A 16801-nucleotide genomic window follows, 5' to 3' on the forward strand; every position below is an offset into this window, starting at 1 on the left:
ACTTAGTTAATACTTTTTATAAATTTGAATTTAGTTCAATATTTAGAAAATTGTAGTACTAAAGAAGAAGGCTGTAGTTTTAGTTTTTATTATGTTCAGTTAGCCAACATATAGTACATCATTAGCTTATAGTTTTATTTTTATTTACTTTAGCAAGTTGTCATATTAAGCTCTAAAGCATGTAAGGCAAAAGAGTCTGAAATACCAGTACTTGTGATATATCCATCTATCAAAAAGAGGTGTTTTTTTTAAGATTTTATTTATTTATTTGACAGACAAAGATCACAAGTAGGCAGAGAGGCAAGCAGAGAGAGAGGAGGAAGCAGGCTCCCTGCTGAGCAGAGAGCCTGATGGGGGCTTGATCCCAGGACCCTAAGATCATGACCTGAGCCGAAGGCAGAGGCTTTAACCCACTGAGCCACCCAGGCACCCCTCAAAAAGAGTTTTATTACAGTATTATTTTTAGTTGTTAAAAAAAAAAAAAACCCTGGGGCGCCTGGGTGGCTCAGTGGGTTAAGCCACTGCCTTCGGCTCAGGTCATGATCTCAGGGTCCTGGGTCGAGTCCCACATCGAGCTCTCTGCTCAGCAGGGAGCCTGCTTCCCTTCCTCTCTCTCTGCCTGCCTCTCTGCCTACTTGTGATCTCTGTCTGTCAAATAAATAAATAAAATCTTTAAAAAAAAAACAAAAAATCCTGAAATAACCTCAATAACCATTAATAGAGTAATGATTAATTTCTATACTATAGTACACTGCGTATCCACTAAATGGAATGAGTTATATCTCTACCCACTGATTTGGAAGAATTTCTGTGCTGTCATTAGAAAAGAAAGATCTGGAGTGCCTGAGTGGCTCAGCCAGTTTAGCACCTGCCTTCAGCTCAGGTCATGATCCTGGAGTCCTGAGATCAAGCCCAGAGTCATCTGTGAGCCAGCTTCTCTCTCTCCTCCGTGCTCGTGCACTCTCTCACTACCTCTCTCTCAAATGAATAAATAAAATCTTAAATAAAAAAGAAAAGACAGATTCATAGGAATGAATAATATAATGCTATTTTTAAACAACAAAAGTCACATCTCTATGTATATATGCTCTTAGATAATTGTATGAGTATGAACAAACATATAAAAGGCTACCCACCAAGCTGCCAATTGGTTAGTGAAACAAAGTAGGATGAAGGAAGAGAACTTGGTAAACAATAAACAAATGGACAACAAATTAATAAAGAAATAGCTGTGGAGAAAAGGTACTAATTTTCATGACAAAAAGGTAGTATATGTAAAATGATCTTTTATTTTTAAAACAGAAAAAGCAGCCACCAAATGTTGATAGTGATTGTTTTTGAATATAAAATTAGAACTAAACAAAGCAAGATGGTACAGAAAAGAGAGGATAGAGTAAGAGAGCAAACATGATAAATATAATATAAATAGAATTTGGCTACCCATTGTCTTTTTAGAGTTCCCCAGGGACTCCCAAGAGACCATGACCCATACATAGTCTCTCTAGGATGGTAATTTGACGGATAATTGGATGGAAATCCATCTTCCTGTTAGTAAGTCTGAAAATAAAGCTCCTGAGATTTCCAAAGGATTCCTTCCTGGAAGGGTTTAAGTGACAGCTCTAAGAGATATTAGAAATACTTGGCTCTTGAGAAAGATATCACTATAATATCCTATAACAATTCCTTCTTTCCACCCTATTAATTTTAAGAGTTTCTAAGATCCCATTCTCCTCCAACAAAACATAATAGAATCTTATTACTGACTCCTCTCTTTTAAGCTCTGTTCACATTACAAGATCAAAGTTCACAAGAGAAGACTGGCTTCCTGGGCTAGAAAATGATCACAAAGTTTTTTCCATTTCTTCTAAGTAGCATGTGTTTTGACAGAATCTTGGTTTTCTGATTCTCCTATTTTTTCCCAACTTAGATCGTGCCATACCTTAGTTTTCTAGAATTGTCATGCATACCACCTAATGGTTACCATTCTGATCATATATTCGTAGTTCAACTCAGGATGGCCAGCCAAAACTGCCACATTCTGAATGTTCCACTAGATACTTCATGCATCTGATTTTATTTCTGTTCTTACTTAAATATTAGAGAAAATGGAAACACAATTTTCTAGGAATTTCTGGAACTAAGGAACTTTGGAAAAAAAACCTATTGTGCCATACATATGTAATTAGTTAAGTGGTTTTTAAATGTCAGTAATGTTTATGAATTATCCTCCTGATGAATTAATTGCCAATCTTACATTTCACTGATAACTTTCAATATTGACTAATTTGTAAATGAGATCAAAAGTTGCACTGAATACAGTCCTTTTTTAAAGCTTTGGCATAAATAGCCTTATACTTCCAAAACTGCCAAGTTATTACTATAACTGCCAATTTCAAAATGACATATTTTTAATATGTCATAATATAACTGACCTATTTCAAAATGTTTATTAGTATTTTGGAGATAGTCACTGTTAATTCATTCTTAAAGAGGAAATTTGCTTTAAACTCCATATGCTTTTCTCATTTCCCAGAAATTGATCAGTTACCTATGTTAGTGGGAATTATAAACCCATTAGTCTTGATTAGTTAGAGAAAAAACTCTGGATTAGTAATTATTTTAGTTAACTGAAAGTCCTCACATATATTATCTAAGGATAATAAGTTTTTCAGAAAATTGGAATGTAATAAGATGAGTTTGCAATAATGTACTTAGTACTTATATCCAGTGCCACAAACACACAGCACTACTTAATTCACATTTGGCTAACATATTGGAGTACAGCTATCCACTGCATAGTACGCAAGGACCTAAAAATTAAAAATAAAATAAAAATCCTTTGCCCTTGGGGAGCTCAAAATTTGTGGGACTGGGAAATGATTGCAAATACTCCAATCAAAGTGGAAGCAGAGTTGTGGGGGCTCGAAGGACTGAGTGACTAATTGCAGAATTAAATTTCCTAGGGGTTCTGTCTTCTCACCTTACACTGTCTCCATGGCGAACCAGTTCATTCCCACGACTTCATCTACTACTCGTGACTCACAGGGCTTTGTTTCTCTCTGAGCCCTGTCTTCCTATATCCTGGCCCATAACTACATACTTGGCACCTCTATGTGCAAATGCCACCGACACCCACAACACAAACCAGCTCAAAATACATTAGTCGTCCTCAGCCCCAGATCCTCCATTCTTAATGTTATCTATCTACTCACTTCTGTCAGAAACCCAGGGGTCCTCCCTGATGCTCTCTTCTAACTTCATTGCTTCATACATTTTTCCTCTTCTCCACCTCCCTTTCATTCTTTTCAGTGCTGTTTTAAGTCAACTCTGACTTAGCTCTCTATTCCCTAGGTTAATGCCAGAGCTTGTTAAACTGATATCCTCCTACTCAATAAGCTTGTCTCCTTGAGTAGGCAGCTGCCAATGAAAACAAGTGGAACTATTCCGAGTTCTCGGAGTATTTGAAGTGGAGGGAATTTGGTGCAGAGAGCTGCTTTATGCAGGTGATGGGTGAACTGTGACGATTGCAAAGGACAGCAGGGTGGCTTGGGACTAGGCAGTGCCGAGTTCACCCACTGACATGTGAGTTCCTTGAGGCAGGCAAGAAAAATGTATTGTTAGGGTGCGGAGTCTACCACCCCTCAATTAGACAGAGAACACTCTCAACAATTCAAGTCACACAGCGAGGTTTATTTCCAGCTCGCTGGGGTCCAAGTATCCGCCCAGCGCAGCGGGTTTCAACAAGGACCCCGAGCACTCAAAGCCAAGGGTTTATATAGAATTTTCAAGGCACTTTCCCATCCCTTGCACCCCACTTTGACAGTTTAACTTTGCTTAACCTTTTGCCACCCCAGCATCACCCTGGAGCCATCCTGGCGGTTAAGTGAGATTTAGGTTTAGAAGAAATTTAACTTTATTCACATTTCCTTCTGCCTCAGTCTCCCTCAGTTTTATGGTGGGGAGGGCAACCTTAGACCTTGAGGAACTGAGCCATTTGTCTCTGGAAATTGGGCCATTGAAGAGATAGCCCTTTTTGTTGTAAATCACCAGGACATTTGCAAACCAAGCGAGACTCCTGTCTTGCAGGATTGTGATCTCTGCAAGTTAACTATTTGTTTTTCTTTAACGTTTGGTCCCTGTGGCACCACCACCTAACCTCCCTGGTGGTATATGATTAAGTTGTTTTTTCAGGTTTTAGCTACTTTCTCTTATCTCAAGTTACGTGGGCCTTCAGGATGGCCATTCTTATGCTAACCCACTCTTACAGTGCAAGGTGCGGGCTTTTGCTTTGCCAAGATGGCCATGCTTAGTCAGGGCCAGACCCGAGGTGGGTACAGACTTGTTTTTCTTGGCCTCCACACCTGGAGCTGGTTTCTGGGACTTGTTTTTAAGTCCCCTGGGGGAAGGGGAGCAGGGACAGTTTAAGGGTTAAACAACAAAGTTATTGTTTAATCTCAATGGAAGCCTCTGGCTAAAATAAAAATATAAAATAGGTCCTTACAGTATCATTCCACTTTTCTCCTTAGCAACTGGCATAATACAATTTTTTAAATATAGTAAACAGTCATGCAATGTTGACACCATAGATCAGTCATTCTAATAACCTAAGATCTTTTTAACCCAGAAGTTTCTAGAAAATTGCCCCCACTTCAGGTCCAACATTTCAATATATCTTACTAGAGAAACAACTCTAATTATTTGAGCTTCTGATTATTCAGATTTTAGAACATACGACATTTAAACTATCACTGTATGAAACATTAATTTTATCATATCCATTTTAAGAAATTGGATGTTTTTGTATAAAGAAAAATGCTTTTGTATTTTTTCAAGATTTTATTTATTTATTTATTTGACAGAGAGATAGACAGAACCAGAGAGCACAAGTGGAGGGAATGGCAGAGGAAGAGGGAGAAACAGGCTCTGCACTGAGCAGGGAGCCCAACGTCGGGCTCGATCCCAGGACCCTGGGATCATGACCTGAGCCAAGGGCAGATGCTTAAAATCTGAGCTACCCGGGCATCCCCACAAGTTTTCAAAAAATGCTTTTATATTTTTAAAGACAATAAATCTTTATAGCTTCTACAGTAGGTATGAGATTACAAATGCTGAAATTCTTATATTGTACAGTCTATCTCAAACAGTGGTGATGTCATGCAGTTCATTGTATCAGAACCCAAGCGCTTTCTCCAGTTGTCACATCCATGTACTTACGTGTTCATGTGGCACAGTATATCCATGTGATCTTCTGAGGTGCCTCTGTTTTGGTATAGTCCCATAACTCTCACTGTTTCTGTTCTCCCATGAGGTTGATCAATTCCAGAATTGTTCAGAACAGAGCACAAGACTGATAAAAAGTCTGACTACACAGATGGATAAACCAAATGGGGCTATTTAGGATGAGACAAAGATAAAGAAGACTATGTTCTCTGAGGCATAGCATGAGGGTGCAGTTGGCAAAAAAAAAAAACAACAAATAATGAATGAGAACATGGCCTTTGGAAACAATGAGAATGCATGTATTTTATCTGTGTATTTGTTTTATTTAAATTCAACTAATTAACATGTAATGTATTATTTGTTTCAGGGGTACAGGTCTATGATTCATCAGTCTTATAGAATAGCCAGTGCTCTTTACAACATATACCCTCCCCAATTTCCATCACCCAGATACTGTATCCCCCCCTCCTCCCCTCCAGCAGCCCTCAGTTTGTTTCCTGAGATTAAGAATGCATGTATTTTAACAATTGTAACAAATTGTAACAATTGTAACAAAACAAAGCTAAGGAGTAAGCACAACAAACTTGTATTAATAGTTAACATAAGAATAGATGATGCTAACAAGATAAAAATTAGAAATCAACAACAAATCTGGAGATACAATGATGAATTTCCATTGCAGAATGTACTTAACGGTGACACTGATACCAAAACATTCATTTAAACAGGAGGTTGCATTAGAAACAGATGTTGTGTGGTTCATTTCAATTACAACTTAAATTGGTTTATTTATCAGGCCATTTTCCACTAAACTTTGCATGAGATGCAAGATGTGTTGGGTTTTTTTTCCTAACCTTATGAGCTATACTACTTATTGCCAGCATACACACTGATCTCCGGGTGGCTTTTCTTCATAATTGTCATTGAGTTGGATAGGGAATCGTCTTGATAGAAGTAAAATACCTTTCCCTTCTCTTTGCTCTTCTGGTTAATAAACAAAGCCAAATGTGTCTCCCTTCTGTTTTTCAGCTATTTAACATCTCTGGGTTTCAGGTTTCTTATAATAGCTCCCTTCTTCACAATCAGAAAGATGGGCCAGATGATTGAGGTTTTGTTGGGTTTCCTTAATATGTGCAATTTGTTCTTAATGAGATTCTGATATGGATGTTGATCAGCATCATTATTATGGCTTTTTCTAGTCAGCGAACATAAAAATGAAAATAACTCAGCGCAAAGTGGAATTTATTGTAATGACACGAAGAGAGCTCCTAGGAAGTAGAAGTATCAAACATGTCCACATGTCCACACCTCATGAGAACTAGAGATAAGTAAAGGCCTTCCTGAACTCAGTCCTTCATTCTCTAACAATGTCAGACTCTTCGTCTGCTGTCGATTGTTTGCATCTTTCTCTGTTTTCTTTCTTTCTGTGCAGGCTGGCTTCCTCTTTTTATTCATAGTCCCTCCTCTCTCACAACCGCATAATAGCAGTGTATCGTAGTTCTAGGTCATGACTTCTACATTTAGTCTTACAGCTCCTGTCTCAGACTCTTTATGCAAGAGCTAATTTCTGGGACAGGGTTCTGATTGGGTCAGCTCATCTTTTTGAACCAGGCACAGGTTTATTTCCTGCCTGTGAATCAGCTGCTTTTAAATCAGGTGGCTACTCTCTGTTCCCAAGGTGGGAGGAGGGCAGGATCATGAGGTATAGAATGTGGCCTTGTTCAATCAGCAGGGGTTGTCAGCAGGGCAGTTTCCCTCACAGAAGAGACCCAGGCCTGGCAGGCAAGGATGCACGGCTCTAGTACAATCAGCTCTTGGAGAAAACTAAGCCGGCATGAATATCTGGCAGGGAACAGGATCTGTGGTTGGAATGCTTTATAATGTTTACTCAAATTTATGAAAGATAAAATAAAAATTTGTGTAGGAACACAGATGGATAAACCAACACACACACACACACACATTCCCTTTTTAAGAATACTTTGAAAAGAAGGGATATGATTGTTCTGAGTGGATACAATATTACTAGATGTTAAAGCAATATTTTGTCTCCTCCCTGACAAGTTAGCCTAAGATGTGTGCTGATCATGGATGGAGCTTATAAAAGACTCACTTTTCCACTATAAAGTCTCAGAGCTCATTCTGGTAAGATGAATACCTCAATAAAACACATAACTCTTTCTCCCTATTCCAGTGCTAGATAATGGATTTTTATCAAATGATTTCTTATGATAAAGTGGCAAATTATAAACCATCTAATGCCAGAATTCCCTAGCACAAAAGTTTTGCAGAATATGTTAAAACCTCAGGTAGACATGTTAATATACATATTTTTCGTGATAAAGGATTTTGAAGTATTTTACTAATACTGAAAGGAAAGGTATTTTCATCTAAGACAGGGTTTCTTGGCTTTGGCACTATTGACATTTTGAGCCAGGTGATTCTTTGTTGTGGGAGCTGTGCTGTGTCATGCATTACATTGGGAGCAAGCCTGACCTCTACCCACAGATGCCAGTAGCACACACCATTACTCCCAGTTGTGACAATCAAAACTGTCTCTAGACATTGGTAAATGTCCTCTGTGGGCAAAATCGCCCAGGGTTTAAAACCAGTGATTTAACCTTTATTCTCCACAAGAATTATTTTTATTTGTAATAAATATTTTCTTATTCCCCTAACATTTTTAGATTTAAAAAAAATACAACTTTTAGGGGCGCCTGGGTGGCTCAGTGGGTTAAAGCCTCTGCCTTCAGCTCAGGTCATGATCCCAGGGTCCTGGGATTGAGCCCCGCATTGGGCTCTCTGCACAGCAGGGAGCCTGCTTTCCTTCCTCTCTCTCTGCCTGCCTCTCTGCCTACTTGTGATCTCTGCCTGTCAATTAAATTTAAAAAATTTTTTAAAAAATACGTCTTTTTGGAGTATAATTGAGCACTTCTGATTTGGTATCCTCTCTCTTGCTTTTCCTCAATGAATCAAAGTCTCTCATGCCTGAGTTAGCTTGACCAATTTCATTAGCCAACTCATACCCATTAATCTCATTAATTTGCGTCAGTGTCAGAGAATCCCCTATGGTCCATAGTTTCTAAATATGTTGCTCTTCCTCTCACAGAGTAGCTTACATACTTGAGAAAGCTGGTTGAACAATTGTAAGTACATCTGGAATAAAAATCATTTTAGTGTTCTTGTTCACAGTATCTCTACCTTTAATATCTTTCTGAGAAATTTCCCATCCTTCCTTGAGTGCTTGCACTTTGGACTAATGAAGAATTAATAGAAAATCTGTTGTATGAGAGAACAAAATACAGCATTTTTAAGGCTTTCTTTTCCATCTAAAAATGTAATACACCAAAACGAGTCATAGATTTTATTACAGCCAGTTGTCACTGTTAATATGTCTATTAAGATGCAGTCGAATAATTTATTTAAAAGACAGTAAATAGTTTCTCAAAGATGTAAATAATAAATTCTCTCAGAGAGAATTTGCCTGGCTCACTAGGTTGTGAGAACAAAATGTGATAATAGATATGAATAGCTATGAAAACCACAAAGGACAGAGCATTCTCCAGTAGAAAGAGGTTATTGTTATGCGTGCACTATAATACAAATAGTACAAAAGGAGATACGGCTGTATTTTAAGTGTTTCCATAATGTTCATCATTATCATCATTATTATCATTATCTTCAAAAAGTTTTCATTAAGGTTATCAATCTTATATGTCTAGATTTCCATTTATCATGGAATGAGGTCATAGATTAGGATAACAATGCTAGAAATACATAAGAAAAGTTCTGAAGAGTACTCGTGCCACATCATCCACTTCCAAATCTAACACACAAGCAGAAATGCTTTTTCACAGAATTACTTCTTGCAAATAGGGTAAATTACTGCTTTAATTTAGAACCGTGATGTGATTTTTAGTCGATACTTAGTGAAAACAGAGTGGGAGTTGTGTAGAGCAAAGATCTCACTGCATGTGTATAGTTCTCACTCTGCAGGAAACAAAACAGTTTCCAGAGAAGGGAGAAGGTCTACTCACACACACACACACACACACACACACACACACACACATGCATGCAGACGCACACACTTACTTAAACCTATGCAGAGATTATTCATGTTTACGCTCTTTTCTCCTTTTGACTCTCCATTGTTTACTTACCACAATCTCGTGTTTTCATTATAGTATTAAGAGTATTGTTTCGCCATTATAACCCTTTGACTTTATAAGAATAGGTTTTTCTCCATCACATGTTAAAACTCTTTTGAAGAAAAAGTGGAATAAGGATTTTGCCCCCTGGTCTCTTTGTGAGGAAATCCTTTGTCCCATTTGTGAAGATCTGGAAGCTAAAGACTATTGGACACGAATACTGAAACAATGTATTCTGTTGCTGAGTGTGCTCATCACAATGGCAAAGTCTACATTAACTTGTCTTTGGCTAGTTATTAATTTCCCCACTTTGGTTGAATTACAAATAAGAACTGGACACCAAGACTTGCAATGGATCACAGACAATTGATTATTTTCATGGTCAATGGGGTCCTTCTGCCTACAAGGTCTTTTTTTCATAACCATCTCTTTTAAAATAGAAATGATTATGAAAATGAATGTGCACACTCAAAGTAATTTGGAAGTATGATATTAATCCTTAAATAACAACAGTTTTGAGGATAATATATTTGTTTAGCATGTTACAGCTTCTAAAGAGGCTTCACCATAATTTTCCCAAGTAATGTTCATAATAAGCTAGTAAATGCTATTATTTTTATTTTTAAAATGAGGCATCTGAGATACAGGGGATAAAGTTACTCATGAGTACATAGCTCTACATGTGGTAGATCTTAGAATCAATGTATTTGAAATCAAAGGCCCAGAGTCTGCCTCTGAGTTCTGCCCAGAGTTCATTTTTCTTCCAAAAAGATGTTATGTTAAGAAATTGAAGACGATGCAAATGAGAATAGTTGCAGGGGACAAGGGAATTGTATAGAATCCTGTGCATCTTCTTTTTGGTTAAATGTAGGTAAAGTGGAAGGAGCTTTTAGACCTTTAAGGTGTGTGTGATTAATATTGTGTGAATATTGATAGTGAAGAGCTAATGAATAAGAAAGGATGGCTTTGAATTATTGTACAATGCCTTCTGAGTAAACAGTGTAAGTGTTCTCCACTGTAATGGTTAAAGGACACTGGAACTCATTATCCGGAATGAATATTGTCTTATATTTTGGAGTTTTCAGAAATGCATATAGATCCATATAATGTTCTAAATAAAGTATGGTTTGTCCAGATGTAAGCCATGATGTGATTAGTGGTCTATGCAACAATGGTAGTACACAGAAGATGTGCAGGAGTTATCCAGTGTTTTCTTAACCGCTGCTAAAACATTCACAGTCACTGCTGACAGATAAATATCCTTGAAAAGAAGAAGTGATTTTTCTGTTTTTATTATATTGGGACTCACATCTTAAAGTCTATGATTTTACTGGTATCATTTTTTAATGGACAATTACACTTTGAATTAATAGAACTCTTTAAAAACAGAACACTAAAACTCTTAAGATAATTATTATGGTTCCTCTCTAGTAGCTTCATCTATTTATTGAGCCCAAATATTCCTGTCTCTTACTGCCAAAGGAAATCTGGGTGGGAAAAAGAAAAATACAGACGGGATGTCCTAAGTGTTACCTTTTATAGGAGGTGAGGAAACAAAGTCAAGTACAAACCCAGTTCTGAACTCAAACCAGTTCTTAAAACAAAGCAGGAATGGAATAAGAGAAATAATTGAGCAGTTCCACCACTGATTTCAGTGCTCAAGCCAAATAAATATCTCCATCCAAACGTGCTTTATAAAGTACTTTTTAGTAGCAGGAGACAAGTTGTAACTTGCTAGAAAAATCCAGATAATCATAATTGATGACATTTATAAGGCAAACAGCAGTATTCATTCAAAAGGCATTTGCAATTTGGAAAACACCCTCTCCTTTTAAGCACATCAATTTTTAGTTATTATTGAGCAAACATTCCCCCCCAAAAAAGTACCATAAAGATAATATCCAGAAGTAGATTTTTTTTGGTTTTTTTAAATTTTAATTGAACTTTTTATGTGATTCCATTTTATCTCCTGTATATATTAATTATATTTTTTAAAAAGGTTTTTATTGGTTTCCCTAGGTTTGTACATTTCAACTAATTTGAAACCACTTTCAAATAACATTATATCACAGCATATGTGGTAGAGCTAAGGTAATTCACCACTCCTTTCCATCATTTATGAATTTGCTGTAATTCATTCCACTGATACTATAATCATCCAATACATTATTACTATTATTAACATAATAGGTTATTATTTTTTAAAACTATTATTTTTTTAAAATAAAAGATTTTACTTTATTCCTTCTCCAATGCTCTTTCTTTTTTTCATATTTATTTATATATTTTTTATTTTTTTAATCATTTTTTTAATTTATTTTCAGCATAACAGTATTCATTGTTTTTGTACCACACCCAGTGCTCCATGCAGTCCATGCCCTCTCTAATACCCACCACCTGGTTCCCCCAACCTCCCACCCCTCCACCTCTTCAAACCCTTCAGATTGTTTTTCAGAGTCCATAGTCTCTCATGGTTCACCTCCCCTTCCAATTTCCCCCAACTCCCTTCTAACTCCCCATGTCCTCCATGCTATTTGTTATGCTCCACAAATAAGTGAAACCATATGATAATTGACTCTCTCTGCTTGACTTATTTCACTCAGCATAATCTCTTCCAGTCCCGTCCATGTTGCTACAAAAGTTGGGTATTCATCCTTTCTGATGGAGGAATAATACTCCATAGTGTATATGGACCACATGTTCCTTATCCATTTGTCCATTGAAGGGCATCTTGGTTCTTTCCACAGTTTGGCGACCATGGCCATTGCTGCTATAAACTTTGGGGTACAGATGGCCCTTCTTTTCACTCCATCTGTATCTTTGGGGTAAATACTCAGTAGTGCAATCGCAGGGTCATAGGGAAGATCTATTTCTAATTTCTTGAGGAATCTCCACACTGTTCTCCAAAGTGGCTACACCAACTTGCATTCCCACCAACAGTGTAATAGGGTTCCCCTTTCTCCACATCCCCTCCAACACATGTTGTTTCTTGTCTTGCTAATTTTGGCCATTCTAACTGGTGTAAGGTGATATCTCAATGTGGTTTTAATTTGAATCTCCCTGATGGCTAGTGATGATGAACATTTTTTCATGTGTCTGATAGCCATTTGTATGTCTTTATTGGAGAAGTGTCTGTTCATATCTTCTGCCCATTTTTTGATATGATTATCTGTTTTGTGTGTGTTGAGTTTGAGGAGTTCTTGATAGATCCTGGATATCAATCTTTTGTCCATACTGTCATTTGCAAATATCTTCTCCCATTCCGTGGGTTGCCTCTTTGTTTTCTTGACTGTTTCCTTTGCTGTGCAGAAGCTTTTGATTTTGATGAAGTCCCAAAAGTTTATTTTGGCTTTTGTTTCCTTTGCCTTTGGAGACATATCTTGAAAGAAGTTGCTGTGGCTGATATCGAAGAGATTACTGCCTATGTTCTCCTCTAGGATTCTGATGGATTCCTGTCTCACATTGAGGTCTTTTATCCAGAGGTAGATTTTTGTGGACATGGTTCTCTCAGTACAACTTTCCTTTATGACCTACCCCATGATCATTACCTTAACTTCAAACCTTAAAATTCAGTTCAATGGATTTACCCTACATTGGAGTGAATGCTCGTGCATGCCTTCAATTATTACTCCATTACGTCTAACCTATTGGTTGCCTATAATTGGAGGTGCAAATTTCTGTGTATTCACGTGTAACTTCAGGGATAGCAGGACAGTGGATCTCTGAGAATATATAATATCACAGACTATCACTTTCATGACAAAAGGCCTTTGATGATGATAATTAAAATTTTTCATTTTTTGTTTCATTTGTTTCACAGGATTATACACTCACCATGTATTTCCAGCAGTCTTGGAAAGACAAAAGACTTTCTTATTCTGGAATCCCACTAAACCTCACATTAGACAACAGGGTAGCTGACCAACTCTGGGTGCCAGACACCTATTTTCTGAATGACAAGAAATCATTTGTGCATGGGGTTACCGTGAAAAATCGAATGATCCGACTGCATCCTGATGGAACAGTTCTCTACGGACTCCGGTAAATGACTTTGTGTTGCATGGTTCACTATTATCATTGTTGTTCTTGTTGTTATGTTTTATTATTATTGTTATTATTTTTTACTTTTGGGAATGGGCAGCGGGAAGAAAAGCAAGTAGGAGAATATATAGACACTTTAATTTCTGTAACAAAATTATATTAAAGACCAGAAAATCTCTTTTGGAGAAAGAAAATCAATGGAGCTAAATCTAGGCAACTTTGTTCATCAAAGGTACGTGAACTATTTGCCCTGAACTTCCAATAATAAACAGAGTAATAAGAAAATGTATGTTTGCCAGATTTTATACCTAACTTATTGTAGAAGTTCAGTCTTTTTTTAGTTGATTGCTTGATTATTTCAGAGCCATCCAGATTGAACTGAAATGTATTCTAAGTAGTGGGTATAGCTACTTAATTATGAAAGAGAATTAGGAAACAATATCTTAAAGAAGTAGGAAAATATTTTGTGGTGACTTTGAGAAGATTCATAGTGTTTTCATTCTCTTAAATCCCTCTCTTAATGTTTGTATTTATGTATGTGATCCATATTGTTTGTGTTTCATGTAAGGCAAGGGTTGAGGTTCAATTTTTCCCATATGAATATCCAGTTGTATAATTTACTGAAGAGATTCTTTTTTTCTCACCAGATTGTTTTGGTACTTTTGCCTGGATAAGTGGGAGTCTAGTTCTAAGCTCTACTCTGTTCCATTGTTCTATGTGTCTATCTGCAAACAGTATCACACTAATTATAATAACTATATGGTAAATCATAAAATCATGTAAATCCTTCAACTTTGTACTTATTGTTTAATATTGCTATGGAAATTCTAGGCCTTGTGCTTCTTCCTATAGCATTTAGAATCAACCTTTGATTTCTACCCAAAAAGATCTGCTGAAATTGTAATTGAGATTGCCTTGACTCTATAGATCAATTTGGGAAGAATGAATATCTTAAAATTCTAATACATGAATATGATATACCTTCATTTATTTAGGTTGTCTTTAATTTATATCAAAATGTTTTGCACTATAATGGATTTTATTTTGTTTATTTGGCTTTTTAAGACTCAAGTATAGAAGAGGTATCATATACTTGTGGTCTATTATTAACCCTCATTTTGTTAAAGGTTTATTTAAAATTTTAGAGCTATAATCCAAATCAGCTTCCCATTTTACCAAAGAAATACCTGAACAGTGGCATGTTATCGGAGGATATGTAGAGTGGTGGTTCTTTAACCTGTATTGTCACCTTTCATAATCCCTTTGAGAAGCTGAAGAGAGCTATATTCACAAACTCATTTTCCCTTTATTTTAGAGTTTTCATAAGCCCCCTAAAATTCTTTGCATGCCTTCCACACCAAGTTAACACTCTAGGTAAGGGATAAAATGCTACAATTTCTGTTCATTCATGAATATCCAAAAACAATATGCAAGTGAAAACAACTGCACTTTTTTTTCTGCACTAAGTTCTGCACTAAAATTTCTGAACTTAACCCAGTGATTGATTATTTAGTTGATAGATTTGGAATTCATTTGCATAATAAAACAGCATTAGTTGCAAAATAATATTTGTAATTTCTCCACTTTTTCAGTACCCCAAGAGCTTTCAATTCTAGTTTAAAATCTCTGACCTAAAAGTCTCTCAGAAAAAATGGTAAAATAAACCAACAATTCCCATGAGTGTATTGATACTTACTGACAAAATCTACTAACTCAAGATCAGTGGTGATCATTAATGATGATGCACACACTGGAAATCATTTGTAATTTTTTGTCATCTATGAAACTTTTATTGGATATAACCAAGGTATAATGGGACAAATTACTCTTCTAAAATATTCTGGGAGAATAATTCCATAACCCAACTTAGTAAGCTAATCAATTACATGTATAATCACTATATGTGATTAATAAAGAATGTATAAAAAGTTGTTTTTGTTTGAAAGAAAAAAGAACCATGTTTTTTACAGGCAAGAAAGTGGGTTGTATTCTCAGTTTACAGTGTCATTTCAGGCATTTCTCAGATTATTGGTAGCCTCTACCAATGGGAATTGATGGAAAGGAAGAAAAATATTTGAGGACCATGAAGTTGAACACATTTCATTATAAACTGATAAAACTGAGGCACAAAACAGGAAGGGCCTTTTCTAAGGGCACAAGAAAGTAATGGCAGAATTGGGACTAAAATCCAGGTACCCTGATTCCCATATGTGTGCTTTTCCTACCCCACTGCTTTTCAAACACATTTAGAAGTCAACACCTCCTATCAAGTTGTACAACATTGCTTCTCCTCTTTGGAGCCAACATAGGCTTGGAGGCCCCAAATGGATCTCCCAAGGAAAACACAAATCCTTCCTTTATTATGTGGACTCTGATCTCTTTTTGACAGCAACATTCTCTATAAGAGCTTCACACCATTTCTGGTATTTCTCTTCCCTTGTCTTCTTTCCTACCTCTTCCCTCACAGGTTTGTTTTTCTTTTCCTGGAGGTTATAAACATCCTGGAGAAACCATAAGATACAGTACAGCAAAGAAAGCATAACACCTGGAGTCAAAGGACCAAAAATAGGCTCAAACTCCAATATCTCTGATTGTTTGATCTTGAACAACTTATACAAATTTACTGAGTCTTAGTTCTATCATCTGCAGTAATGGATTAATAATCCCTGGTACATTCTTATGAAATAATGATTATGTTAATACATGGTAAATTTAAATTATATTTTTCTAAAGTCATTGTGCCTTATATAATAGCCTTATCAGGTGGTGGGAAAACTGCACATGGAGGGTGATTCTCTAATTCCCTGGGGTGTCAGTAATCAGAACAGAGATACAGTTGTCCAATTAAAAAAAAAAAAATCCGGGGCGTCTGGGTGGCAGCCCAGTCAGTTAAGCATCCAAGTCTTGGTTTAAGCTCCAGTCATGATCTCAGAGTCTTGAGATCAAGCCCTATATCGGGCTCCATGCTAAGTGGATAGTCTGTTTGAAACTCTTTCCCCACTCTCTCCATCCTCCTGTGCCCTTCCCCCTTCTCACCCAGTGCTCTCTCTCTCTCTCTCTCTTTCTCTCTCCTTTGCTCTCTCCCTCTCTCAAAGTAAATAATTAAGAAAACATTCATTGAGTGCCCAGTCTATGCCATATGCTCACTATTATGGACCTGGAAATAATTCCTCAGAAGCCTGATAGAAATTTGTCATTGTGACAGTGACTATGGATTAGAAGACTTGCAGCTGGACTAGATTGTGCTCCTCTGTAAGCTATTTCCTCCTCTAGGCTTCAGATCCCTCAGTCTTAAAGGGAAGAGATTGCATAAACTTATCCCTAAATTCCCTTCCAAAACTAACATCCATTGCTTCTATGGTCCTATATATTCAGGCATGTTTATTTTA

General features: G+C 36.7%; 1 protein-coding gene across 1 annotated transcript in view; it reads left to right on the forward strand.

Annotated features, from left to right (window-relative positions):
• The window catches only part of GABRB1 (gamma-aminobutyric acid type A receptor subunit beta1), a 396298-nt gene that overhangs the window by 112240 nt on the left and 267257 nt on the right, over nt 1-16801 (forward strand). Inside the window, exon 4 of the mRNA XM_047719215.1 lies at nt 13192-13412. Within this exon, the coding sequence (XP_047575171.1) occupies nt 13192-13412 (221 nt within the window). The remainder of the gene's footprint in view (nt 1-13191; nt 13413-16801) is intronic.

This window comes from Lutra lutra, chromosome 2 (assembly GCF_902655055.1).
Source record: "Lutra lutra chromosome 2, mLutLut1.2, whole genome shotgun sequence".
In the NCBI taxonomy this organism is placed as follows: domain Eukaryota; kingdom Metazoa; phylum Chordata; class Mammalia; order Carnivora; family Mustelidae; genus Lutra; species Lutra lutra.